The sequence below is a fragment of the Diceros bicornis genome, chromosome 14 (genome assembly GCF_020826845.1).
Source record: "Diceros bicornis minor isolate mBicDic1 chromosome 14, mDicBic1.mat.cur, whole genome shotgun sequence".
NCBI classification, from domain to species: Eukaryota; Metazoa; Chordata; class Mammalia; order Perissodactyla; family Rhinocerotidae; genus Diceros; species Diceros bicornis.
In genome coordinates, this window is record NC_080753.1 from 13,457,427 (window position 1) to 13,482,759 (window position 25,333).

At 43.1% G+C, this 25,333-nt stretch overlaps 1 protein-coding gene across 3 annotated transcripts in view; it reads left to right on the forward strand.

Annotated features, from left to right (window-relative positions):
- The window catches only part of GCLC (glutamate-cysteine ligase catalytic subunit), a 44,166-nt gene that overhangs the window by 17,363 nt on the left and 1,470 nt on the right, over window positions 1–25,333 (forward strand). Inside the window, exons 2-15 of one of the 3 annotated variants that reach the window (XM_058554137.1) lie at window positions 4,274–4,386; window positions 5,144–5,326; window positions 9,272–9,385; window positions 11,009–11,067; window positions 11,167–11,300; window positions 16,081–16,155; window positions 16,625–16,741; window positions 17,823–17,961; window positions 18,415–18,527; window positions 19,018–19,110; window positions 19,406–19,510; window positions 23,595–23,676; window positions 23,755–23,858; window positions 23,935–24,055. In XM_058554137.1, coding sequence (XP_058410120.1) covers window positions 4,274–4,386; window positions 5,144–5,326; window positions 9,272–9,385; window positions 11,009–11,067; window positions 11,167–11,300; window positions 16,081–16,155; window positions 16,625–16,741; window positions 17,823–17,961; window positions 18,415–18,527; window positions 19,018–19,110; window positions 19,406–19,510; window positions 23,595–23,676; window positions 23,755–23,858; window positions 23,935–24,055 — 1,552 coding nt within the window. The remainder of the gene's footprint in view (window positions 1–4,273; window positions 4,387–5,143; window positions 5,327–9,271; window positions 9,386–11,008; window positions 11,068–11,166; window positions 11,301–16,080; window positions 16,156–16,624; window positions 16,742–17,822; window positions 17,962–18,414; window positions 18,528–19,017; window positions 19,111–19,405; window positions 19,511–23,594; window positions 23,677–23,754; window positions 23,859–23,934; window positions 24,056–25,333) is intronic. The other 2 variants (XM_058554138.1, XM_058554139.1) reach the window with 2 other exon arrangements.

The window sequence follows — 25,333 nt, forward strand, 5'->3', positions numbered from 1 at the left end:
ATCACTTTTTATTACTGAACAGCTAGGTCACTGAACCAAACTCCATTTCAGCTCTAGTTTGGCTCCTAAAGATTGAGTTAATTATTTGAGCCCTCATATCAACTGGAGTTGGAAATAAATGTATTGAGGTGGGGGGGATTAAATATGATAACATGACAACCAGGGGCCAGGCCAGTGGCATAGTGGCTAAGTTCACACACTCTGCTTTGGCGGCCTGGAGTTCTCAGGTTTGGAACCCCGGGCATGGACCTATGTACCACTCACCAAGCCATGCTGTGGTGGCATCTTGTAGACAAAATAGAGGAAGATGGGCACAGATGTTAGCTCAGGGCTAATCTTCAGCAAAAAGAGGAAAGATTGGCAACAGGTGTTAGCTCAGGGCCGCTCTTCCTCACGAAACAAAACAAAAACTTAAAAAAAAATCATTTCTTATAGGAAATGCAAAAAAGAGTTTGCATGTGAATGAACAAAAAATATATTAAAAAAAAAAAAGACAGGGGCCGGCCCAGGGGCAGCAGCGGTTAAGTGCACGCGCTCCGCTGCGGCAGCCCGGGGTTTGCCATTTCCCATCCCGGGCGTGCACTGACGCACTGCTTGTCAGGCCATGCTGTGGTGGCGTCCCATATAAAGTGGAGGAAGATGGGCATGGATGTTAGCCCAGGGCCAGTCTTCCTCAGCAAAAAGAGAGGAGGATTGGCAGATGTTAGCTAAAAAAAAAAAAAAAAAAAACAACCAGGAGGTTAAAGAACCATTTTGAGCACTGATGCAGAAAGATCAGGGTGACCATAGGGAATGATGACTTCAGAACGCCTTAAATTCGAGTTTGAAAAATGTTCGGGAAATTCTTAAGGCTTCTAACTGAACTTAGATTTTATCCAAAAGTAAGTTTGTTTTTCTTTCTCATTTGGTAAACATTCTGATGTTGTTCTGTTTCATTTGCTTAATGAGATCATGGATGATTATTTTTTAATTAAGGAGAGTTTGCTTTGTTAGCATTTTAAATGTCATCCATTTGGCTGATATTTAAAACTCAAACTGAGTTTAACCTTTTTGTTCCTTTGCCCTGCCCATGCTTTAAACTTGTGGGCTAAGAGTGATTTTGAAAACTAAGGATTTCAATTATTTCAAAACGAGGAAACTAACAAAAGTCGTTGCATGTTCAGGTTATATAAGTGGTATAAATGTTCTTGCTCGTTTTGGTAATACATAAATGATGGGAACTCCGTAAGCTAGGCAGTATCTCTTCATCTTTCTTGCAGGAAGCATGTTCTCTGGTTAAGAAGATAACTTAACCCCCTGATAACAGATGATGCCAGAGAGATGTCAGAGCCAGTGATCGAAGGAGGAAGATTCCTTCCAACTGGGGAGTTATGAATGCTACATAGATATAGCAAATGAGTCTGTCCTGGGCCTAAGTGACAGGCTGAGCCATCTGTTTAAATCTATAACTCTGTTAGATCTCAGCTTCTATGATACGATGTCAGGCCCACTTTATAAATTTGAGGCATAATCAGTTTGAGAGATTTTTCAGCCAGTGTTATAACCTATCCCTATCTCATATAGCTTACAACAATTTTTTTGAAAGCTTACTATCGCTCAACAAGATTGGCATCCTCTATAGTCCTAGCAGCAAGGTGTGCTGGGCCTTGAGGCTGGGCAGGGCTGTGTTCAAATCCCTGCTTGTGGCCTTGGGCAGCTGACTCAGCCTCTCTGAGCCTCTGTGCCCGTCTATGAAATAGATGATCATGCCTACTTTGTGTGATGGGTTTGCAGATTAGGATCCATATATGAAAAGTTCATGGCATACCCTTTCTCATTATGCTAATTTAAAGGTAATTTTGTTTCTCATACTTATAATATTTTCATATATCCATCCTGAGACTTAACAAAGTGTCCTGTTCCATCAGGTTTTAGCTGTTCAGAAGTCATGGATCTGTAGATTCTATCTGAAAACCTGTACTTAAAGGTGGGAGCACTTGCAGATTCTGCAGCCTACAGTGTTCAGGCATTTGACATTGAGTCACTATACAGGTGCAAATCTCACATTTCTGGTTCATGTACCTAAATCAAGCCATCTTACCCATTTTTTGAGCTAAAACAAGTCTAATTAGAGAAGCAAGAATGGGAACTTAAACTCATCAATAAGACAACTATCTTAGTCAATTCAGGCTGTAACAAATACTGTAAACTGGATGGCTTAAACAACAGACGTTTACTTCTCACAGTTCTGGGTGATGGGAAGTCCAGGATCAAAGGTGCCAGCAGATTCAGTTCCAGATGAGGGCCCTCTTGCTGACTGACGAATGGCCACCTTCTTGCTGTGTCCTCACGTGGTGGAGAGAGACCATCTTTCTCATCTTTTATGAGGGCACTAATCCCATCAGGAGGGCTCCGCTCTCGTGACCTGATTACCCCCCATAGGCTTCATCTTTAAACACCATCAAGTTGGAGATTAAGGGCTTCAGCATCTGAATTTGGGGGGACACAAACATTCGGTCTGTAGCAACAACTAATATTTGTTGTTGTTTAAACCTGCTGGGCTATTTCCCGTGGTTACTAACATTTTTTTCCCCCTTTATAATTATATTTTTTAGCTGAAGGGCAAAACAGTCACTGGAACATTACTGTTTTTGTGACAGGGATGGCTGACTCAAACGCCTTCCAGGATCGGGCAGGTCCACATAAATAAAGGAATAGGCCTCTGCAGACCCGAGAGCAGCCCAGCCCCAGACGTGCAGGACTCAGGCCTGTGCTGGGTTTCTGGGTGTGTGTTTGCTTTTAAGGCTGGGAATCTGGATTTACATGTGAAATATCAGGTAGATAGTGGATGTATTGTTGCTTGCCTTTTTAAAAATTTTATTTTAATACTACGATAAGCCAAACAAAATACATCTGTGGACTGGTCTGCCTTGTGGGGCACCTGTTCCACCTCTCCTCTTCTCTGTCTTGGTGTCTTGTGCAAAGGGTACTCTCCATTATTTGCCTGAGTGATCCAATTCCATACCTTTTCACTTACATATGGATAACGTGTTTTATTTCAATCATAGTGATTCATAATCCTTACTGTTTACACCAACAGTCATGATTTAAAGCATGCGATTTCAGGGAAAATAACAGCAGGTTCTATTTGTACTCTACCCAGAAAATTCTTACCTTGGTATTTAACTCGTGATTTTTATCAGAATTCCACCAGATATTGTTGTAAACGCACTGGTGCACCTTGCATTGTAAATTTCATATGGTTTTAGAGTGGGGAAGTTGTCTTAAATGATCTTGGAAAACCAAAACTAAGTTGTTGAAACTCCTAGAATAACTTCTCCTATTGGTGTGTTATGATTATAATTTAACTCTCCAATAGTGGGACTCATTAAATAACCTGGCAGTAAGAGTAATCTACCTCAATTAGAATGCCCAGAGAGGGGCTGGCCCTGTAGTGGTGTGGTTAAGTTCACACACTCTGCTTCGGCAGCATTTCGCTGGATAGGATCCTGGGCAAGGACCTACGCACCGCTCGTCAAGCCATGCTGAGGTAGCGTCCCACATACAGCAGCTAGAAGGATGTACAACTATGACGTACAACTATCTACTGGGGCTTTGGGGAGAAAAAAGGAAAAAAAGGAGGAAGATTGGCAACAGATGTTAGCTCAGGGCCAATCTTCCTAAAAAAAAAAAAGAATGCGCAGCTAACTACTTTCATAAACTAGATAGTAAGCCCATGGAGGAAATTTTTGAAATGCAACTTCTTGCAACAGCAGCGTACAGAATCTTAGCTCCTCTTTTGAAGTACTGTCGTGCACCACATAATGACATTTTGGTCAACAAAGGATCGGATATATGATAGTGGTCCCATAAGGTTAGTACCATGAAGCCTAGATGTGTAGTGGGCTATACCATCTAGGTTTGTGTAAGTACACTCTATGATGTTTGCACAACCGCGAAATCGCCTAACAATGCATTTTTCAGAACGTGTCCCCGTCGTTAAGCAACACATGACTGTACAATTTGACAAAATGGGCATTTTGACCTTTCTATAGGATATTAAGTAGAACGGGGAAAGAAGGAATTGAGAAGTAAGAGTTCTTGTCCTCAAACAATGCCACTATTGATGGACCATTTTCCCTAGGTTTTTTCCTGTTACGCAGATGAACACTCACGTGCTATAGTCTAAGCAGATGTGTCTTGAGTTACTGTGGATCCTTTCCCCACTTTCTTCTCCTAAAGGTTACACTGAGTCTGGAAGTATGTTAATCTTTCTCTTTTTTATTTTCAATAGGTGGAATACATGTTGGTATCTTTTGATCATGAAAATAAAAGAGTCCGGTTGGTCCTGTCTGGAGAGGAACTTCTTGAAACTCTACAAGAACAGGGGGAAAGGACAAACCCAAAGTAAGCTGCTGTACTGAAGGCTTGTCTTAGTGTTTCTGAAACGTTACAACTACTAGAATGGAATGTATAGGAGGCAAGATGGCATAGCTCTTGAGAGCCCAGGCTCTGGTTCTGAGTTATCTGGGTTCAAATCCTGGTGCCTCTACTTAATAGCTGGGTAGTCTTAGGCAAGTTACTCAATGTCTCTATGCCTCAGTGTCCTTATCTGTAAAGTAGGGGTGATAATAATAATAATACCCACCTCGTGTAGAGTATTGACATTTTAAATACATTAACATATTAAAGCACTTAGGAGGGTAAACTCAATATGAAGCTTATTTACTATTATTAAACGTTAAAAAAACATTTCCCAAGTGATATGGAGACCACAGACTGTGGTGCCAGATAAAACATGCAGATGGGTTTTGTTTGGCTGGCAGGATGTTGATAAACTATTTCTTTGTTGAAGTAGACGGAGAGGTGAGGGGTCATGGACTCCCCAGTCGTTTTTCCATTCACTGGATTTTGGAGGCTGCATGTGAGTTTGGAGCCCAGCACTAAACTGAAAGAGCCCTTGCGGCTCCTCTCCTTTCCCACAAAGTGGACTAGCTTGCTAGTGAGAGTGAGTGCCCTGTGTTCGTTTTTAGTTATTTATAAATATTTTGGACCCAGTACTTTCAACACCTATGTAGTTGAATGCTTTCTAAATTTTTTCAGAAACTTTTTAAAAACTTCTAAAAACTGAGTGGCTGGAACGAGATTTTGTTCTTCTCTGTAGCCATCCTACCCTTTGGAGACCAGAGTATGGGAGTTACATGATTGAAGGGACCCCCGGGCAGCCCTACGGGGGAACGATGTCCGAGTTCAACACAGTCGAAGACAACATGAGAAAACGCCGGAAGGAGGCCACTTCTTTACTAAAAGTACATCAGGCTGTTTGCACAATTACTTCGTTTCCCAGGTTAGTTCCTCTGTGAACAGGCCCCAGCAGACATTTCAGAGCTGGAGGTTATGAAGAGAGCAAATCATGACCCAGGCATTTGAGCCCACAGTTCTCATACTTTACAGACAGTCCGTGCTTTATTGGCTGCATCTGATAGAGTCTGTGCCGTTGGAGCTGCAGGTAGAAATTGCCCACCAGTTTCAGTCAGTGGGTGTTGGCCCGGAGCACTTTGGGGAGAGTGTTCGTCTGGGCTCAGTGGGAAAGGCCACCGGGAGGACCACTGTGACTGGTTAGCCGTGTGTCGATGTCCACCCACGTGGGAGTGGAGGGAGCAGCTCGCTGCCAGGCAGGTCTGACCGTGTAAGGAACACCATGTAAGGAGCAGCAGAGTCTCCTGAGGGTTATCAAGTGCTCCTCTCACTCGACTGTGACGGTTGTCTCTCACGCGTGTTTGCCCGCCAGCAACTGGCGGTGTTCGTGGCAGATCAGAGGGTCACCTGTTGGGGGGCTGGCATCAGTGCTCCCAGTGCACGGTCAACTCATTAACTATGAACAGGGGGAGTCACTAGGTTGTGTTTGGATATTGTGCTGAAAAGAAAATTTAGGATTTGTCATCAAACCTAGTTATGGCTAAAAGTTCATAAAAGTAAATATAAATAGTGAAGTTATGTTGTTAGCTTAGAATGAGGTATATAAATATTGTACAATAATACGTAAATCTGAATGTAAGAATGCAGTTCTGCAAAATTATAAATCTGATTTATCTATGCCAGATATCTGTCAAGATTGTGACAGAGTATGCTTACCTCCTCAAAGTTCAAAGAGCCTTGGGGCTTGGTATCCACGGCGTGGAACACTTTGAACTGTTTTTATACCTTGTTTTTTTTTTTTCTGATAAATATCCATAATGAACACAGACATTCAGAGTCATATCATTGGTCTTTGAAGGACACTTAAATGGGAATTTTCTTTTTTAAAATCTCTATTGTAACATCTAAATAGTTGAAACCTTATTGAAGCAACTCCCACTTACTTAAACATTTGGAGAAGCATCTCTTACTTTCTGTGATTGCTTCCTTCCATTGGTGCCAGCCACTACCCTCTCCTTGCCAGAAGAAAAACCCCAACTGGAGGGGAGTGGATGAGCTGGCTTGGAAGAGAGTTGGCGCATTCCTTTGCCCTAATGTTTTAGGGAGGAGGTAAAAAATCATGACTCTGCCATTCACTCAGATACTTGAGTGCCTGCTCCACACCGGACCATGCAGTGTGGGGCACAGTCATGGGTGAAAACAGGCACAGTCTTTGCCTTCACGGAGCTAGTGGGAAACAGAGTAATGCAATACCCATAGATCCAACAAATATGAAGTTGGGGCAGTGCTATGAGGAAGAGATGTGGAGCCAAGAGAGCGTGACATGATGTTTAATGGACTCTGTGTGGAGGAGGAAGGCTTCTCCGAGAGAGGATGATTGCAGCAGTGTCCAGAGTTGCAGGAGGAGTTTTAATAGGAATGGGGAGGGGAGGGATGTCCTCGGGAGGGGAGCAGCATGAGCTAAAGTCCTGGGATGAGCCAGGGGAGCAGGGAGCCTTCCAAGAGCTAGGAGAAAGCTGGCCAGTGTGGCTGGGATGCTGAGAAGGAAGTGGAAGTGTGGGGTTAAGTGACACTGGGCAGGCAAGATCGTGTTAGCTGAGGGTTTTGGTTGCCATCGTAAAAGCAGTAGAAGGCCTTGGGCAGGCTGGGTTGGGCGGAGAGCATCAAGTTCTTGATTTGCAGCCCTCACCTGGGCTGTAGTGTGAGCAGGGCTATGGGATGGATGCCAGCGCTTACTAGGAGATGAGTAAGGGGCTCCCTCGGGGGAGATGAGTGTGCCTGGATGAGAGTGGGTAGTGGAGCTAGAAAAAGGAGATAGATCAAGAGATGGCAAAATCAGCAAACCTAGGGGTGGAAAGAAGAGATGTCAAGGCTGTGGGTGTAGGTAATTATGAAACTTTAAGAAGGCCAAGGAGAAGGTTACAGATGTTATTTGACAGTCTCTAGTGAACTGGAAAATTGAATCTTACATTTTCCTTAACATTGAGAAGGTTGTCAATTTCACTTAGCAAATTAAAAAAAAAAGTTTTGTAATACAAACCGGAAGCGTTTTATTTTATATTTTAAAATTCAGGAACGTATAGTATTGATTGGCGGTGGGAGTTCTTTCTGGGCCGCAAAGGGAAGTTTTTGGTTAAACCTAATGTGTCTTTTACTTTAAGTGAGAAATGGCTCCATATGGGATAGTTGCCTTTTTTTTTTTTTTTTTAGGATTTAGCTTCTTTTTCTTCAGTTATTATGAAGGGAAAGTTGAGACAAAGGAATAAGTTTTATTCTAAGAATATTTTTTAAGGGAGGGTATTTTTGGACTTGTAAACAAAACAGGAATAATTGTTAATTATTTAGTTGTAGGAGCCTCACCTTACATCCATAGTAAATGATAAGGAAAGTTTTCTTGTATTTCGAGATCAAGAGAGAACGAAGTACTCGGTTTAAGTGTAAACATCGTGATTTTTCCCTCTGTAAAGAGGCAAATCTCTGTAGTATGGAAACGGTAGTTGAAAACAGTGGCCATGTGACTATATATAAGTTAATCAAACTTACATAAAATGAAGAGTTCAGTTCCTCGGTCACACTAGCCTCATTTCAAGTGCTCAGTAGCCACACGTGGCTGCCATGTTGGTATTGGACAGCGCAGATGATAAACATTTCCATCATTCAGCAAGTTCTGTTGGATGGTGCTCATCTAGAAGAAAAGCAGTGCTGAAGGAATCTGAAGATCTGAGTTCTGCCTGCCTTCTTCCAGCCAGACAAGCACATTGTCATTCTCCCTTCATCCATCCTGATTCTGGGTAGCTCAGAATCCTCCAGATTTAAGTTTGTCACTTTCCTAAAGGACTTTCCCTAAGGTTGCAGGCTCACAGTAGATAATGCACATAGCTGTGAAAATTCCCAGGAACTCTGATTATCCCTAGGAACTGTTTTCCAGATAAGATCAGCTAGTTCAGTTGTTGCTCACAAGGTGGATGTGGGCAGCCAGCAGGTGCTTTATTGTATAAAAGGTAGGGGTTGAAAATAAGGCATGGGCTCATCTTGGCTCTCAAGCCAAACGGTTTCTACCCTGATGTAAAGCCCTAACAAGAGCCTCCCTGGTTTTGCTTTCACTGACTGTTAGTCTTTACCCTCCCTCACAGTGCACTTAACCGTGACCTTAAAATTCTTAGAACTGGTTGCGTCACTGCAAGTGATATGGATTTTGAGCTTTACACTTAGAGGTAAATATAGGGCTTCATTTTTCTGTACTGGAATTAAAGCTCCTCTTTAGGTCAAGTAAGACTATCAGGTTGGGTTTCAGGCTTCAGAGAGAGATCTCAGGGGTGATGGGGACACCTGTGGAGATACTCCATGATCTTGAGGGATTCGTGAGGTGACCTGCAGAGGCAAAAAACAGGAGACCCCTTCCAGATTCGAACAAAGCTGATCAGGAGGTTGGAAGCAGTGGGGCTGTGCAGGGGTCAAAAGATAAGCCCAGAGATTAGAGGTAGTAACAGAAGACGCCCCGGACGCTACATACAGGGAAACCTATAACCCGTGACAATGGACGGGACCAAGGGAAGTGACTTCTGTGTGGTTGGTCGTCACTATTGGATGAAGAGACGAGTGGGACATGAGTGCTCTGCAGATACTGAGTGAATGGAAGCTCTCTGATGAAGTCAGTAAAGGGCTGCCATCACAAAGGGAGATCTTGGTGAGCAAGATGACAAAGCACAAGGAGGTGGTTGTAAAGGGGCATAATATATACAGAGCCTCCATGTGCCAGACCGTCTGCAAAGGGGAGTACGAGACGTGAGGTCTTTAACAGGTGCAGTGGTGGCAAGACATAATTAACTCTCAAAAACAAATCCTATCTATTTAGTTCTTCAATTTGTTGTAGATTAGGCTGTCCTGGGTTCACGGTGCCCGATTTCAAACCCAACCCGGTGGAAGGAGGAGCTTCCAAGTCCCTCTTCTTCCCTGATGAAGCCATAAACAAGCACCCCCGCTTCAGGTGAGTGTGGCTTTGTGTTTAAACCAGATGTCCCTCACTCAGATCCCTGCCTTCTGAGAGGATGGTGTGCCTGCCCAGGAATCCTCATGGAGCATTTACTGAATTCTGGCTCCCTCTGTAATTAACCAAAGAGGACGGCAGACATGTATACATACCTGTTCGCATCCTCAGTACCCCCAGGCTACGTGATTGTTGTTTCTGGTATCCAGGCTTCATTTGCCCGTTTTGCAACTCATCTTAAAGTCACTAATTTAGCCGCTCTCTTCTTTAATGAGCAGATTCTTTTCAGTCCTAGTTCTGTGAACACCTGTTGGGAAGCTTTCCCTTAGTTATTCCTACCTTTTTCCCTTCTGTAAGTTACCATCAGTACCTGTGATCCATTCATCCCACTCTACATATACATACATACATACATACATACATACATAAGGTAAAATAGGGACATCTGGCACAGAATAGGCATTTCTACCTTCTGTTCTATTAACTTCCCGGTCTGTTAGTCTCTAGGTTAATTCTTGGGTTTTTAAGGTGCTTCGGGGCCCACACCAGTCTGCTCTTGGCTTTGTACCTTGAGTCTCACCTGTCTTCCTGAGCCTAGGCTCCTGCCCTAGAGTCAGGGACGTTGGGACTTCTCAGTGTTCGTTCCTTTAACAAGTCTGCACACATGCTATATGCAGAGTCTTTGGGGAGACAAAGATTTATAGACATAGTTACCAACTTCGAATGGTACAGTGTGCTAAGGGGAAAAGATAGATTATGATGGATGTCAAAGGATGGTAGCCCCAGAGGTCCTCCTTGGAGAAAGGAGGGTGCTTCTGACTGAGGGGATCAAAACAGGCTTTGTGAAGGAGGGAGCATCTAAGCTGAGTCGACAGCAGCACAGTCCCATAGACTCATAATGTGAGCCACAGATGTCATGTTAAATTTTCCAGTAGCCACATTAATAAAAAAGGTTGACTTAATTTTATAATATATTTTCTTTAACTCTGTATATCCAAAATATTTCAACTTGTAATCAGTATTTTTAAGTGTTAATTTTACTTTTTTTTTGTACTAAGTCTTTAAAATCTTGTGTATGTTTTACCCTCAGAGCATATTTTAATTAGGATTAGCCACATTTCAAGTGCTCAGTAGCCACAGTGTGCCTGGTAGCTTCTGGGTTAGACATCGAGGGTCTAGAGGTTAAGTATTAATGCTGCAGATTGGGGAGGGAGTAATGAGGTCTTGGGGTTCCAGAGATGCCTGGAGAAAGCAAGTACTCTAAAGCTTGGCTAACCTCTTTGGAGTTAACATGAGAAGTGTTAGGAATGTAGGGTAAGGCCAGACCATGGCAGACCCCAAGACTTGAGCTTGATTTGGTAACTTACGTGCAGCCCAGGAATCGGGAGTTGAGCAGGGGAGAGAAGGGCATTCTTGAGCAGGAGCCAGAGGCAGTGGTATTAACCCGAAGCCATCTTTCTGAGTATCCCTCCGAGTGTCTTGATCCACATAAACCTTCTGTAGGGTTGCCTTAGGAGAATTCCTTTGAGGTAGGATTTCATTCCATTTACTTGTGTACGATCAAATTCTTCTTTTACATGATGGTTCTTAGACCGATTTATGACATTTGGTTGTCTGTTTTAGTACCCTAACAAGAAATATCCGACACAGGAGAGGAGAAAAGGTTGTCATCAATGTACCAAGTAAGTCCACAGAGAGGTGGCGGGTGGGAGAGAAGCTCACTGAGTTGTTGTTTAATCCTTGACTCTTAACCATTTCCTTTTTTCTTTTAATTTAAACAGTATTTAAGGACAAGAATACCCCGTCTCCATTTCTAGAAACGTTTCCTGAGGATGATGAGGCAGCAAAGGCTTCTAAGCCTGATCATATTTACATGGATGCCATGGGATTTGGGATGGGCAATTGCTGTCTTCAGGTATTGTTTCAAATAGACAGAGAGGCAAAGTGTCCTCATCCATTTCTATTTACAACTTCTTTTCTTTATATATGCATGTTTCCCTTTTAAAAATCATATTTTAATCAGGTTGAAGTGGTAGCCAGTATGCCTTTCTGACAACCAATGAAGTTATTTTAGTAAATTCATTAGAAGTTATCTCTGGGTGGAGAATTTACAGAATCTACAGTTCACTACAAAGATAGTGTTAATTAACTTAACATGTGAAATATTCTGTGGTGGCTGTCTCTCTTCTCTGTGAGCCTAATTTGTGCTGCCATCTAGTGACAGTCTAGCTTTGAGGTTGTAAACATTGCTCATATCTTTTATTGTTTCTACAAATGAACTCTGGTGGATGCACTCCAATGATTTTGTGATCCAAGGAAGGGATTGTTTGGACTTTAAATTTTTATATTCATGCGGGCCATCTAGCGGTATAAAAAGAGTAAATATTTAGCAGCCTTTGTTTGCCTTGTCCCAGCTAAGTTATACGGAGATGGAGTAGCCTTCCTCTGTGTACTCGGTGAAAACTGGCCTGGATCTAGTTAGATGACTGGTGTCCCTGGTACTGATTGTGCCCAAGCTCACGTGGGACCTGGGTGGCAAGCAAGAACCCATCGGGCAGCACGCGGGCCTGCGTTGGGGTTTTGGCTGTCCCTACTCTGGTACTTGGGTAATTCCCTTCACTTCTTTTTGGCCTCAGTTTTCTCATCCGTTGAAAGAAGGGTTTATATTACGACCCCTGCTAGGTCTGACTCTAAGCCAATATTTATTTCACTGGTTTTGTTAACAGGACAAAACTTATTTTAACCTGTAATTTGTTTAAAATCACGTTAGAGGAGAAGGAGTTGCACAAAAGATAAACTTTCAAATAGAAAATTTCAAAAAAGAGAGAGGCCTCTTGTTATTGTCCAAGGAGATTTTATCCGGTTCCGATTACGTCAGCTGATTAGAAACAGTGTCCTTGGACGCCTGGAGCCGTGCGAAGCCTGGCCCCTCATAAGGTCCCTGGGCCTCCAGTCTGTCGCTCTCTACGCAGAGGCCAAGAAACCCACATTCCCGTCATCTCAAACGGCTGCGGCAGAGACTCTCGCCTTCCTGCACATGTATCTCTGACATGTTTATTTTTACAACTATGTATATTCACAGTTGACTGCCAGTTAGATTTTTCCATGCTAAATGTGCTTAAATAATCATAGCCAAGGATAAATTTTTTTCTGCTTTTCCTGACTTATATAGGTAGTATAAAATATGTGTCTTCCAAGCAAACGTAGGCCAGTAAGTTTCTTTAGAAATGGTCACTTCATTCAAAAAGAGACCTTTGACTTTTAACTGTGTATCTGCTTTCCTGTCGTAATTATAAGTATTCTGAAGAGAACCATCAAGCTTTAAAACTTGCAGTGCGTGGCCCTGAAATTGTATCAGTGCTGTTGGAGTACCGACTGCCCTTTCTTGGTTCAATGTTAAACCAGGGTGTTTTGCCATGACAGCACAGTGGCTCTGTTCCAAAAGGATATTCTTTCCCTTGAAACGCTGTATTTATACAAATAAATGTGTCCTGATGGTAGGTAGTTAATATTTTTATTAGCTATGGATACAATCTTCCATCCAGTTTAAGCTTTGTCATGGGTTTAGGATCAAGTTTCTTTTTCTAAGTGGTATGTCCAGCACCCCGGTTTGAAAACTCGCGCTTAAAGTCATTAGAGGGGCCGGCCCTGTGGTGTAGTGGTGAAGTTGGTGCACTCTGCTTCAGCACCCTGGGATTTGCAATTTCGGATCCCAGAAGCTGACCTACACACCACTCATCAAGCCATGCTGTGGCGGTGTCCCGTATACAAAGTAGAGGAAGATGGGCATGGATGTTAGCTTAGAGCTAATCTTCCACACACACACACACACACACACACACACACACACACACACAAAATCATTAGACAACGTAACGTGTATGGCAAATGAGACGAATTCCACGTGTCACCGCAGAAATCCCTGCTTTGTATCTCTCACGTGGAACACTAGGAACTGCTTATTACAGTAAAGCAGAAAAATAGTTTCAAGGTGACTTTTTTTTTTTAATTTTTTATTTATTTTCCCCCCAAAGCCCCACTAGATAGTTGTCTGTCATAGCTGCACATCCTTCTAGCTGCTGTATGTGGGACGTGGCCTCAGCATGGCTGGAGAAGCGGTGCGTTGGTGCGCACCCGGGATCTGAACCTGGGCCGCCAGCTGTGGAGTGCGTGCACTTAACCGCTAAGCCACGGGGCGGCCCATCAAGGTGACTTTTTAAGGTTAACGGAAGACTTATTGTACAAAACGAAAAGCGTTTAACCACATTCAAATTCTCGACTCTTGGGGAGCTTTTCAGGAATCATTTAAGTTCATGTCATGTTGTAAGAGGTGTCCCCGCCCCTAAAGAAAATCATGTGGCTTCAAAACTGGGTTCTAGATGAATTCTAGAGTAGATATTTAGGTTTCTAACATCTATTTTTCGTACTTTTCCCCCCTCTCATCAGTTTCCTTAGTGACATTGCTTTTCTTTACATTCTTCAAAAGGACACCAGAAGCCAAAACTGTCCTTATATTCATGTGTTTTTAAGGTGTAAGAACTTTTTTTTCCCCTTCCCCGACTAAAGCCATCCTCCACAGTGACGTTCTGTTTGGCTTGGCAATGGCTCCATCAGCTCTCGACTAAGGAAACTGGTGACTAAATAGCTTCGGCAAAACTAAGTCACTTACCTATTGTAACTCAGTTGTTGAATTCCAGGTGCTAATTTTCTTAAGCGTACTTCTCTCGAGTTGACTTTTCCAGGATTTACCTGTGAATTGTCCAGTATGTACTAGGCCATCAAAGAGAAGCCAATCAAAAAACTGAAAAGAAAAAATGCCTGTCACAGTGTCTTCTTAAAAACAAAATTAACAGACACACTGAAATACCTGAGAGTCATGAGAAAGGACTTAAACTCAGATGCATGTTCAAAAGAAGTGGTCAGAACGTGTGAGGAACATTATGGTATTTTTAATCCCAATCCATATAAATTTGGCCTTTAGGGTCACAGTTTTTCAAGAATCTTACCATTTTATAAAAATGAAACTTATCTCTGCCCCTATGTTCTCCTTAGCACCCTCTTTCCTTCAAGATACTGTCTTCGCTTAATAAGTACTTATTAAGTGCTGAGCAGGTGTCAGACTGTGTTCTCACACGTGGGGTAGAGACCAGGGAGGCAGATCCTGCCCTCCTGGAGCTGAGGCGGTGTCAACACCCATTCAGTCCTCACCCCCGCACAGACTGATGTCTGAGTCCCCACTCTGCAAAAACTGCCCTTGTTCTGGCTATCAGTGACCAAATTGCCAATCCTTCTCAATCTTGATCTGTTTTAACTTCTTAGTCCTTGATGTCCATGACACAGCTCTTCTCCAGGTTGAATTAATTTGTAATGGCTGGTTAATTATCTTTATATTTTAATTAAAATGTAGCACTGTCTTAATCATTAATGTAGAAATGATAGGAAGGTCAGGATGTGATAAATTATCTAAATAATTGTTGGCTGTAGTTAGTCACCACAGGGACGTGAAATGCTGTTATAACTCAGCAGGCAAACTTTCCAGTCTCCAACAGAAGTTCTCTGCTGATTAAAAAAAAAAAACAAAAAAAAAAAAACAAAGTTGAGACCTGGCAAAAACTATTGGAACTAACAGGCTGGGATTGTAACAATAAACATATTCATTCAGCTGCTATTTCGAGCATTAAGCACTTAAATTATTTCCTGCACCAACACTCAGTTCAAACCGTTACTACTAGATGACAAGAACAGGAAATTAGAACCTTCCCAATTTGCAGTTAATACAGATGTGCTAACACAGCCACCATTTGTGTTCCTTGCCCCCTCCACCACTCCCCACCCCAAAGAAGGCAGGACTTTTTTGTGGTTTCTTGTGGGTAATTGTTTTTAGAGGATGTGTACTAATCAATTGTGTGATCTTTTTCTCTGCCTAACTCTTAAATGACCCCTTCCGTGCAGGCTTCCTGGGTGATCTGCCCATCTTCAGGGCATCATCTGAGCCCACTCCCCAAACCCAGCCACTTAAGGGGCTTCTTTGTCTGTTCCTTGGCCCACGGGGTCATGGTGCCTCTTATTCCTGTCTGTCCGAGGAACACCTGAGCCGAAACCTAACTCACACCCTCACTGTCTATACCCCACTGGTCCCCAGAGCCTGCTGCTTTGACTCCGCTGGGCCTCTCCCCACGAGCCCTCCTCAGTTTTTTCCTTGACAGTTATGGTGTTTTAACTCCTCTCCTTCCTCCAGGCTTGCCCCCTTCCAAGCCGTTCCCCGTACTGTCCCCAGTGAACTTTGAAACCCATCATTCACATCTCCAAATCCCTTTTGTACAAAAATTTATATAACCCCTCAGTTAGCTGCAGAGAATGGGAAGCTGTACGAGGAAATGAGCCAGTAGAAGAGGAAACGCCTTGTTGAACTTCGCTGTTTATCTCATGTCTTATTTTTCTTTCCTGGCTTCTTAATCTTATTTAACTTAGGAACATGGTTATTTATATTAGTCGTGAACATCATTAAGTAACATTTTCTAGAAAAATTCATCCAAGACAGCTTTTAAACAAAACTCCTGTGTTAATGTCATCAATGGCATGATCATTCCATACCATGCCCCCCACCTTCTCTAACTGTCTTCTTTCTCAGACTTGACTCTTTGGGGAGGGTGTTAAGAGTTTTCTGTTGTTAATAACTTGCAATTCTTAAACAGGTAACGTTCCAAGCCTGCAGCATATCTGAGGCCAGATATCTTTATGATCAGTTGGCCACGATCTGCCCAATTGTCGTAAGTAGAAGTTGCATCTTATTTTAAATACTTCTTTGTATAAAATAAAGACCGCGTGTGCAAAATTTGCTGATGGCGTGCTATTGCAGTCCAGTTAAGATTCCCTTCAGAAATGAGCTAACCCAGATGGTATGCAGATTAGAGCTAACAAACTGAGTCTAGGCTGTGGAAGTAGACTGTTGCTAATAAGACATTTATGTGTTCAAGTGTCACATTTGAGAGTAGCCATTTTCCCTCTCCCCTCCTTCCTATCCTCACATGACGGAGGATGATTTAAATGAATCAGATCCCAGGATTGGAGTCCCTTCTGGTGCATTTCACCGGGAGAAAGCAGGCAGAGACAGACATTGGAGACCTCGGTGTGGGTCATACATGCTGATTCTTCTTGGCCAGAGAGAACTGCATGGAGCTGTTTTTAGCATGTCGGTGACGCTTTGAGCCTGCAGTGCTGACTTCCGTTTGTTTCTAGATGGCTTTGAGTGCTGCGTCTCCTTTCTACCGAGGCTACGTGTCAGACATTGACTGTCGCTGGGGCGTGATTTCCGCGTCTGTAGATGACAGAACTCGGGAGGAGAGAGGACTGGAGGTGGGAATCACTTTCCTTAATAGCCTTTTGCAATTGAGCAGGTGAAATGGGGTTTTTATAACTGCTTGCAATTTTGAAGTCGCCCTTAAATTTTTATTTTGAGTGGGTTAGTCACATGGGAAGAAATTCACAGGTTATAAACATTCCCTTGTTTCTGGTCTTTGGCTCCATAGTGTTTGTTTTGGAGTGAATATGTGGGAAATGTGATTTGGTTTGGGTGGGGAGTTAATTTTCATCATTTGTCGAAATCTGTATTTGTTTTTTATTTTAAAATTAGTAGTGCAGTTTTTCTAAATTTTGGAAGTCAGTGCTGATGGCTGTTTTTACCAAGAGGCTTTTTGGCTCTACCTGAGTGATTTGTATAGGATGCTTTCTGCTGTGGAACATGTCATCTGTCATCAAAGATTCTTTTGCTCTGTATAAAGGGTTAGGTTTTGCTGAAGAAGGGTGGGTTTGTGCCTCCCGTGTGCATGTTGGGCTGTGACCCTGCATCTCTCCACCCAGAGTGTGCATCAGGACCACCATGGAGACCTTTAAACAGTAGACACCCAGGCCTGTCCTCTACCTAATAGTCACCTCCAGGTGTTTTCTAAAGGAGTTCCCACAAGTAATTCTGATGTTCTCAACCAGGACAGTGCTCCTACTGCTGGGGTCTTTATGGGATTGTTAATAAATTGGTGAACATGCTTTCTAAGTAGAAATACACTTTAAAGGAGAAATAATTTTGATAGCTTTGTTTTATATTATAGGCTTAAGTTTTTGCTTTCAACCTTGGCATTTATTTTCCTAGCCTAATAAGAATGAAGGCGATCTGCTTTAAAAAAGAAAAAAAGTGTATATTTAAATCATACCAGAAAAAAGGCTCCTTAAAAAGGCTACTTGCCTCTAAGCTTTTTTAATATAATTTTCCCTAATAATACTTTTCAGGGTTAACTTTTTTTCAGGGTCTATGTTAAGGTTGGACATTTTTATGTAATTATTCTATTTAAAAATATATAGTATTTTAATATAATTACTTGGGGCATTGGTTTATTTCCAGATCATTTTATATGGCATTCATTCATATTTTTTTCGATTTTAGCCACTGAAGAAAAACAACTATAGGATTAGTAAATCCCGGTATGATTCCATAGACAGTTATTTATCTGAGTGTGGTGAGAAGTATAATGACATTGACTTAACAATAGATAAAGAAATCTACCAACAACTGTTGCGAGAAGGTAAGCTTCCGTTCCATTTTTCTGGATTTGATTGTATGCCTTTAGTTCTTCAAAACTCTTTTAAACTTGTTTGCTGACTCCTGGTCTGGTTTCTATTTTTAGTGTACAGTCTCTGACTTTTCTTATGAGGCTGTTTGTTCCTCAAGTTTCAAGTTCCAGATACTTGCGAGGTCTTCTTGACTTTCAGCAAAAGGAACTTACTTCAGACGTCTGTGTGGGGTACACACCAGTGCCCCAGTAGGCATTGTGCAAGTAGCAGATAAAACTCAGACACTTCCCCAAGGTCCATAGCCTAAAATCTTGGGCAACACGAGAATCCTGAACGATCCAGCCATTCCCTAAGCTTCCAGATACCCTGCTTCAAACTTCTTGAGCGGGCCTCTCTTCTTACTGGGCTTAGAGAGCAGTGGTGTCTCGAGCTTTGAAGTGAGTCCCTGTGCCCTCTCTTTGTAGGCATTGACCATCTGCTGGCCCAGCATGTTGCTCATCTCTTCATTAGAGACCCACTGACGCTGTTTGAAGAGAAAATACACCTGGATGATGCCAATGAGTCTGACCATTTCGAGGTACCTCCTCTGTTTCACATGCGTGTCCCGGCACTAACCACGGTGGAGGCAGTTGTCTGGCTGTGGGGAGTTGGTGACCGGAGGAATCTCATTACCCAGTGCAGTGCAGAACTAAGAACAATTTTAGATTGGTCTAAAGTACCTCTGTTTTATCATTCTCACTGGTTATATCTCTGATTCTGAATTTTTTGTTTAGTATTTTCTCCTGTTTGTGTAATGCTGAAAAATTCAGACATGCTGCCCAAAAAGAACACGGCCGGTCATCTCAGCGCTCCTGACCTGTCGCCCAGCTTTTGTCAGACACTCGCTGTTGTTTTCCTAGCAGGTCACGCTCCAAGAAAATCTTAAATTGTACCTTTTTGTATTTGTAAACTGACGAGAATTTTGTATGCAGAGTCAACAGTCTTCTTCTCTTATTACATATCAAATCATCTTAATGTTTTCCTGGACATGTGGAAAGTTGGTTTTATTCTCTGCTTTTTTCTTATAGAATATTCAGTCCACAAATTGGCAGACAATGAGATTTAAGCCCCCTCCTCCAAACTCAGATATTGGATGGAGAGTAGAATTCCGACCCATGGAGGTAAGACACGTATGGCAGAACTGGCTCGAATGCCCCCGTCCTCTGACTGCCCATCACTCTTCTGAAGCTCTCATCAGAGGCTCTTAGATCCGGCGTGTGCGTGTTAAAGCAAGTCCAGATGCTAAGGAGGATTGGTTTCTGAGGGTAGATTGTGGGCAGAGGGTTTCCAGACCCAGACGGGGAATTGGGAGGTGGCTTGGGAGTGACAGGACCCACGGAGGGGCCTGTTGGGGAAGAGAACGTCTGTGCGCTTGGTCTGGGCTGGCCTAACCTCTCCGGGCTCCTGCTTGTCCAGGTTCAGTTGACGGACTTTGAGAACTCTGCGTACGTGGTGTTCGTGGTACTGCTCACCAGAGTGATCCTTTCATACAAGCTGGATTTTCTCATCCCGCTGTCAAAGGTGAGAATACGTTTCAGTATAATGGTGGGTTGAGATGACTGTAGATTACTATCTATTGCTCATTTATATACAACCTTTATTTCAAATCTGACCTCATTCAGAATTGCTCACCCTTCAGAATAAAACACTTCTCCCTCTACCTTATTCTTTTTTTTTTATTTTGAACCTGAGCTTATACCATAGATTTTGGTACTGCTTTGGTGGAGACTCCTGGAAAAAAAACCAAAAATGGTAATAGTGGCTCCTTTCTCAGCCCATTTGAAAGAGATTCGGGATTGCATTTGAAGAATCACTTTATTTCTAGAGGCTTTCGATTCAAGATGATGGCTGGAGTAAGTCCCACAAATTGATTTTGTCCTCTCAAAAATCCCATTTTGGTTATGATATTAAAATTGGGGTGGGAGGGGAATGTAGGGAAAGGTCACTTCAGTGGAACAGAGCTGGAGATGTTTCTGGAGAATGTAGATGGCATTAGACTATCAGAAAAACAAATCAGTTAATCAGCCCATCCCAAAAAAACCAAAAAAGCTTTAGAAGCATTTCCCAGCAGAGCCTTGGACCAATTCCAGGCCGTGAGGCAGCAAAGCTGTGGTCATGGGGCAGTAGCCAAGTCAGTCAAGGCCTTTGATTCCTGGTCCCGGGGGTCTCTTGGCACTGAGAGTGGCTGGAAAGGCTGCTAGGCAGAGAGAAGGGTCTGCTGGGGTTTTAGGGCCAGAGAACGGAGAAGTAGAGCGGCGCTGTGGCGAGAAACATGGACGGAGAATAAACCTGCCCAGCCCAGCACCTGCCCCCAAGACGCCTCGCTCCCTGCTCCCTCCCCGAGGGGCTTCTCCAGCCTGCAACGTCCCCCCACACCCTGAAGGAAGTCTGGCTGTCAGCCTGTCCCTGCCTGCTCATCACCCCCCCCCCACCAGAGGTAACCCACAGAATTCTGTGGGCCCGAGTGACTCGTGGGGGCTTGCCTGCCGGGGAGGTCAGCCCACCTGAGGCAGAGTCCGTGTCAGCTCCCGTCTCAGCTTCTATTTACAAATGGGAGTAGATGTCTGCAAGTCAACAGAAAATGGAGAATATTTAGCCTTAACGAGAAGGTCCCAGCTGGGCCTGCAGAGTATATTATCCTTAGGGGAACACCGTTAATTCAAGAAACTGGAAAGATTTCTTAAATTCTAATTAGTGCCCTTGAAGAAGTTATAGAGAAGGCTTGCATCCATAAAATAAACAAGCACTAAGGAGCGTTTGAAGACTAGGAGCTCTTAGAAACCAAGAACATGGTAGCCACACTTAAAACTATGTACTCACCAGTAGAGCAGATATTGTTAAAAATCACAGTTACTGATTTAGGAAACCAAATTGAGATTCATCCCAGCAGGATGGCAAAGAAATGGAAAAAACGGAAAAACTGAAGCATGGGAAATACTCTGGAAAGTTCAGTGTGTATGTAATAATTTAGAAGAGGAGAATGGTCTATATAAGAGATATGAGAGATAATAATCTAAGAAATAATAGATGGAATTTTGCCTGAGTGAAGAGTCCATTGAGGATGAGATAAATATTTATAGAAGAACTCAAATCTAGGAATTTCTGAATCTCAAAGAGAAAAATCAACAGTCCAGATAGGAGAGAAACTTAGGATAGCCGCCAGGAGGGGAAAATCAAGTGATACCACTTCTCATCTAAACATAGAGTGCTAAGAGAGAGGGAGAAAAGCCTACAGAATCCGGAGGGGTCGAGAGTTACGACCACAGAATCCTCTTCCCAGCCAAACTAGTCTTTAAATTCCAGGTGATTCTAACAAAACTTAATTAAGTTAGGCTAAAAGGATGCCACAGCAGTCTCAGCCACGGCAAGGGGACAGTGGAAGGAGACAGATGGCAGATACTCTAGCTAAATGTTTGACATTAAAGAGAGAATTTCAACACTACTTATTTAAAAGTAAGCAAAACTACTAATGGTATAGAAATAGCATGTTACTTCTAACCTGCTAGCTAAAAGAGGTGGGAAAAGAACAAAGAACTTTCCAGTGCCACAGAGTGGGTGTGGGGCCCAGGGCGTGGTGCGACAGTGTAGCCAGAGAACCTAACATGGTAAAAATAAGATGCAAACACATTTGAATAGGCTAAACTTTCCTGTTCAGAAGCTAAAACATGATATAAAATAGCAACAGAAGGGTATATGTTGTTTACATAAGACATACCTAAAACAAGGACAGATGTGGAAAATCAAGAGCTACGCAATGACCTTTTATGATAGCAGGAGTGACAAAGTAATAACAAACAGAATAAAATGAGATCAAATATTACATGAGATGGAGAAAGCAGTCTCATATACTCTTCCAGGATGATGTCAGAGCTGTGCTGCTTTTTGTCAAGTGTAGCAAACGCTTCTCAGAAGCACAAGCAGAAGAACCTAGAGGCCCGGCAGTGTAGGAGTGAGATACGGCTTTGGCGTGAGGACTAAATTCATGAATCACTCGTACCACTTACTCACCAGCTTTGTAACCTGGGCGAGTTACTCATCCTCTCAGGGCCTCGGTTGGCACTTGTGGAGGGGATAAGTGGGCTGTCGTACGGCCACATGGGATTCAGGGAGGTAAGTCACTGAGAGACCTTGCGTGTCACTCAGGAACTGACAGCTCATATGATCAGAGGCGCAGAGGCCACGGGGGAATTAGATGACCGGGTGGTACACTTGGTCTTGGAGCCCACATCACGATCTCACACCACAGCCTGTCTTTTTTCAAATGCTCCAAAGGAGATTTACAAAAGTTAAGAGAAATCTTCTCTTCTCAAAAGTAGATGCCATACAGGCTGCGTTCCCACCAAAATTCAACAAAAAGATGTTCAAGAGAAATTTAACTATTGGAAATTTAAAATAGTTTTCCTAATAGGTTCTAGATTAAGTCAACTAGAATTACAGATTATGTAGGAAAGTGAATGGCAGTGGGATGCTGGCAAAGCTGGTCTCTAAGGGAAAATCATCCAAATGCTTTAACAGAAAGATTGAAAATAAACCTCAGCAGTGAAATTGAGAATCTAAAGAGCAATAGTAAAATATACTTTTAGAAAGGAATTCATAGAAGCAGAAATTGAAATAAAACCAGTGATATTTATGAACTTTGTCAAGACTAAGAAAAAGCATATTGGAAATGAAAACAAAGATATTCCTAGCCATGGTGGAATTTTAGACTATTATTTGAATATGCTCCTAGAAGTGTCTAGATTATTGAGGTCATGTGTGTCTTTAAAGAAAACAAAACAACAACAAAAGGAATTGAGTATGGGGGAAAAGTAAGTAATCAAACACTTTATACCGTCATCCCACTTAATGTGACCTCCTAACTTGTTTCTGTTCTGTGTATTGAAATTCCCCTGAGATTTCATTATAGGAAATATGGGACTCCTGCTAAAAAGTTTTAAAAGCTCTACTTGGAGGGTCTTAAAAAGTGACTGGAGAAATGGAGAATTCACAAATAAAGAGGAGGTTTTTGGCCTCGTGAATGAGTCCACATGGCCAGAGCCACCACATAGGCAAACGGCAGTGGGTGGTGACCCTCTGCTCGGAGGGCTAGCCTTATTCCAGATCTGACAGCCTGCTGAGTCTTCCCTTTTCCTCACCACAGTGAGGCAGCGAAACCCTGGAGGAGGGAGGGCAGAGCGCGGAACTAGAAGGCAGGAGAACTGGGTTCCCTGACTGGGTTCTCTGCCTTTCCGTACCTGGGATCTTGGGTGAGTCGCTGTGCTGTGTAAAGGGAACCAGCCACCTGTCCTCCATAGATTCTTGCAAGGTTCAGTCACAAAGGTGCTTTGAAATGTGGATGGCCTCCATGGATATAAGTTGTTGTTTTGTAAGGTAAGCTTCTCTTAGAATTCCCCCATTGTTATTGACAAGCACATACCAATCTGTAGTTGAGTGACACCGGCCCTACATACAAGTAAAAAGTCTGTTCTTCCAACTAGAAGGTATTGGAGGGGCAAGTAGGATTCTTAAGGGAGTGAGTGCTAACTGCAGAAGCAAGGAAGACGCTATAACTTCTGTGTTTGGTCAAGAATGTTTTGACTGAGCCATGATTATTTTTCTCCCTCAGGTTGACGAAAACATGAAAGTTGCACAGAAACGCGATGCTGTTTTGTGGGGAATGTTTTATTTCAGGAAAGATATTTGCAAAGGTATTACATTCTCTGGGATTTCGAGGGTCACTTTAGGCTACAAGCAGCTGCTGAAGCTCCTTGCGCTTTCCTCCGCAGGGGGCAACGCTGTGGTGGATGGCTGTGGGAAGGCCCAGAACAGCACAGAGCTGGCCACGGAGGAGTACAGCCTGATGAGCGTAGACACCATCATCAACGGGAAGGTAGGGGCCCTGTACCGCGCACCTCCCCGCTTACGCCAGTGGGCAGGGAGCTGATGATGCATCCTGCTTCTTGTAGGAAGGTGTGTTTCCTGGGCTGATCCCGATTCTGAACTCTTACCTTGAAAACATGGAAGTGGATGTAGACACCAGATGTAGTATTCTGAACTACCTAAAGCTGATTAAGAAGAGAGCATCTGGTATGGTATCATTTGCTTTTCTTTTAAAAAAACAAAAAAACTCTTCATGTAGGCAGACCCTCACCATCTTACAACATTCAGTTTCTTAAAGTAGTCTTTTAAAGTATGCCGTATTGGGCCGGCCCCGTGGCTTAGCGGTTAAGTGCATGTGCTCCGCTGCTGGCGGCCCGGGTTCGGATCCTGGGCGTGCGCTGACGCACCGCTTCTCTGGCCATGCTGAGGCCGCGTCCCACATACAGCAACTAGAAGGATGTGCAGCTGTGACGTACAACTATCTACTGGGGCTTTGGGGAAAAAAATAAATAAAATTATAAAAAAAAAGTAATAATAAAGTATGCCGTATTTGATCAGTGCACGCACTGCACATCTGACATCCTTGCACTTGAGCACCCCCTGGTAATCTTGGACACTCACAGTTTAATTAGCAGTGCTTTTTTCTTACTGGTTCCTCAATAGTGGTGCACCTTTAAGTTAGTGGCATCTTAGACAATGAAATAGAGTATCTGGCTGGCCTATTTGTCATTTGTGTCTGGCTGTGTTCGTTGTGCATCATTGTGGGTTCTTTGTAGAGGGCCAGGTAACTCTATAGGTTAGATAAGTGACACAGCTAGGGTGTCTGGGTCTTCAGCCTGCCGCCACACGGTGAGCACCCTAAGAACGCCCTTCTTGGTTGGCTTTGAGGAGAGCTCATTGACCTTGCCTAACAAGTGCCCGGCACGGGGAGCTGGCAGCTGCGAGTAGGGGTGACAGTAATGGTGGGAATGGCATCTGGGTTTCATCTGGAGCTTCTGTAAACTTCCTGGAGTCACAAAGAACATCCCCCCAATTTCTCTCTTCACTCTATGTATTATTCTTGATTCTTTCCTTGTCTTTGATCCAAGTTTGCTCTGGGAAACTCGGGACCCTCCCGTTCTCTGAGGCAGTCTCCTGCCACGAGCACATGTAACCTTAGCCCTCTGGCCCAATGGGAGCACACGTGCTCTAGCGCACACGTGTTGGCTCCTGTTTCTTGAGAGCTGACAGTGTCAGTGTGTGGGTAGCATCTAGCAGGTACCATAGCAACGGGATGTGTGTGTTCTAGTTGCCTGCCTGCAACCTAAAATTCTTCCCCAGGAGGAATTCTTCAAACTCTATGAAAAATATGTTGTTCCCAACCCCTGCCATGTGGCTACACCAAAAGGTCATACTGATTTTTTTCTCCGGACTGTGTTTATACTGGCCACGAAATGTCAACTTATTTTTAAAAAGCATTACTATAAACTTACATTGCCTTAAAAT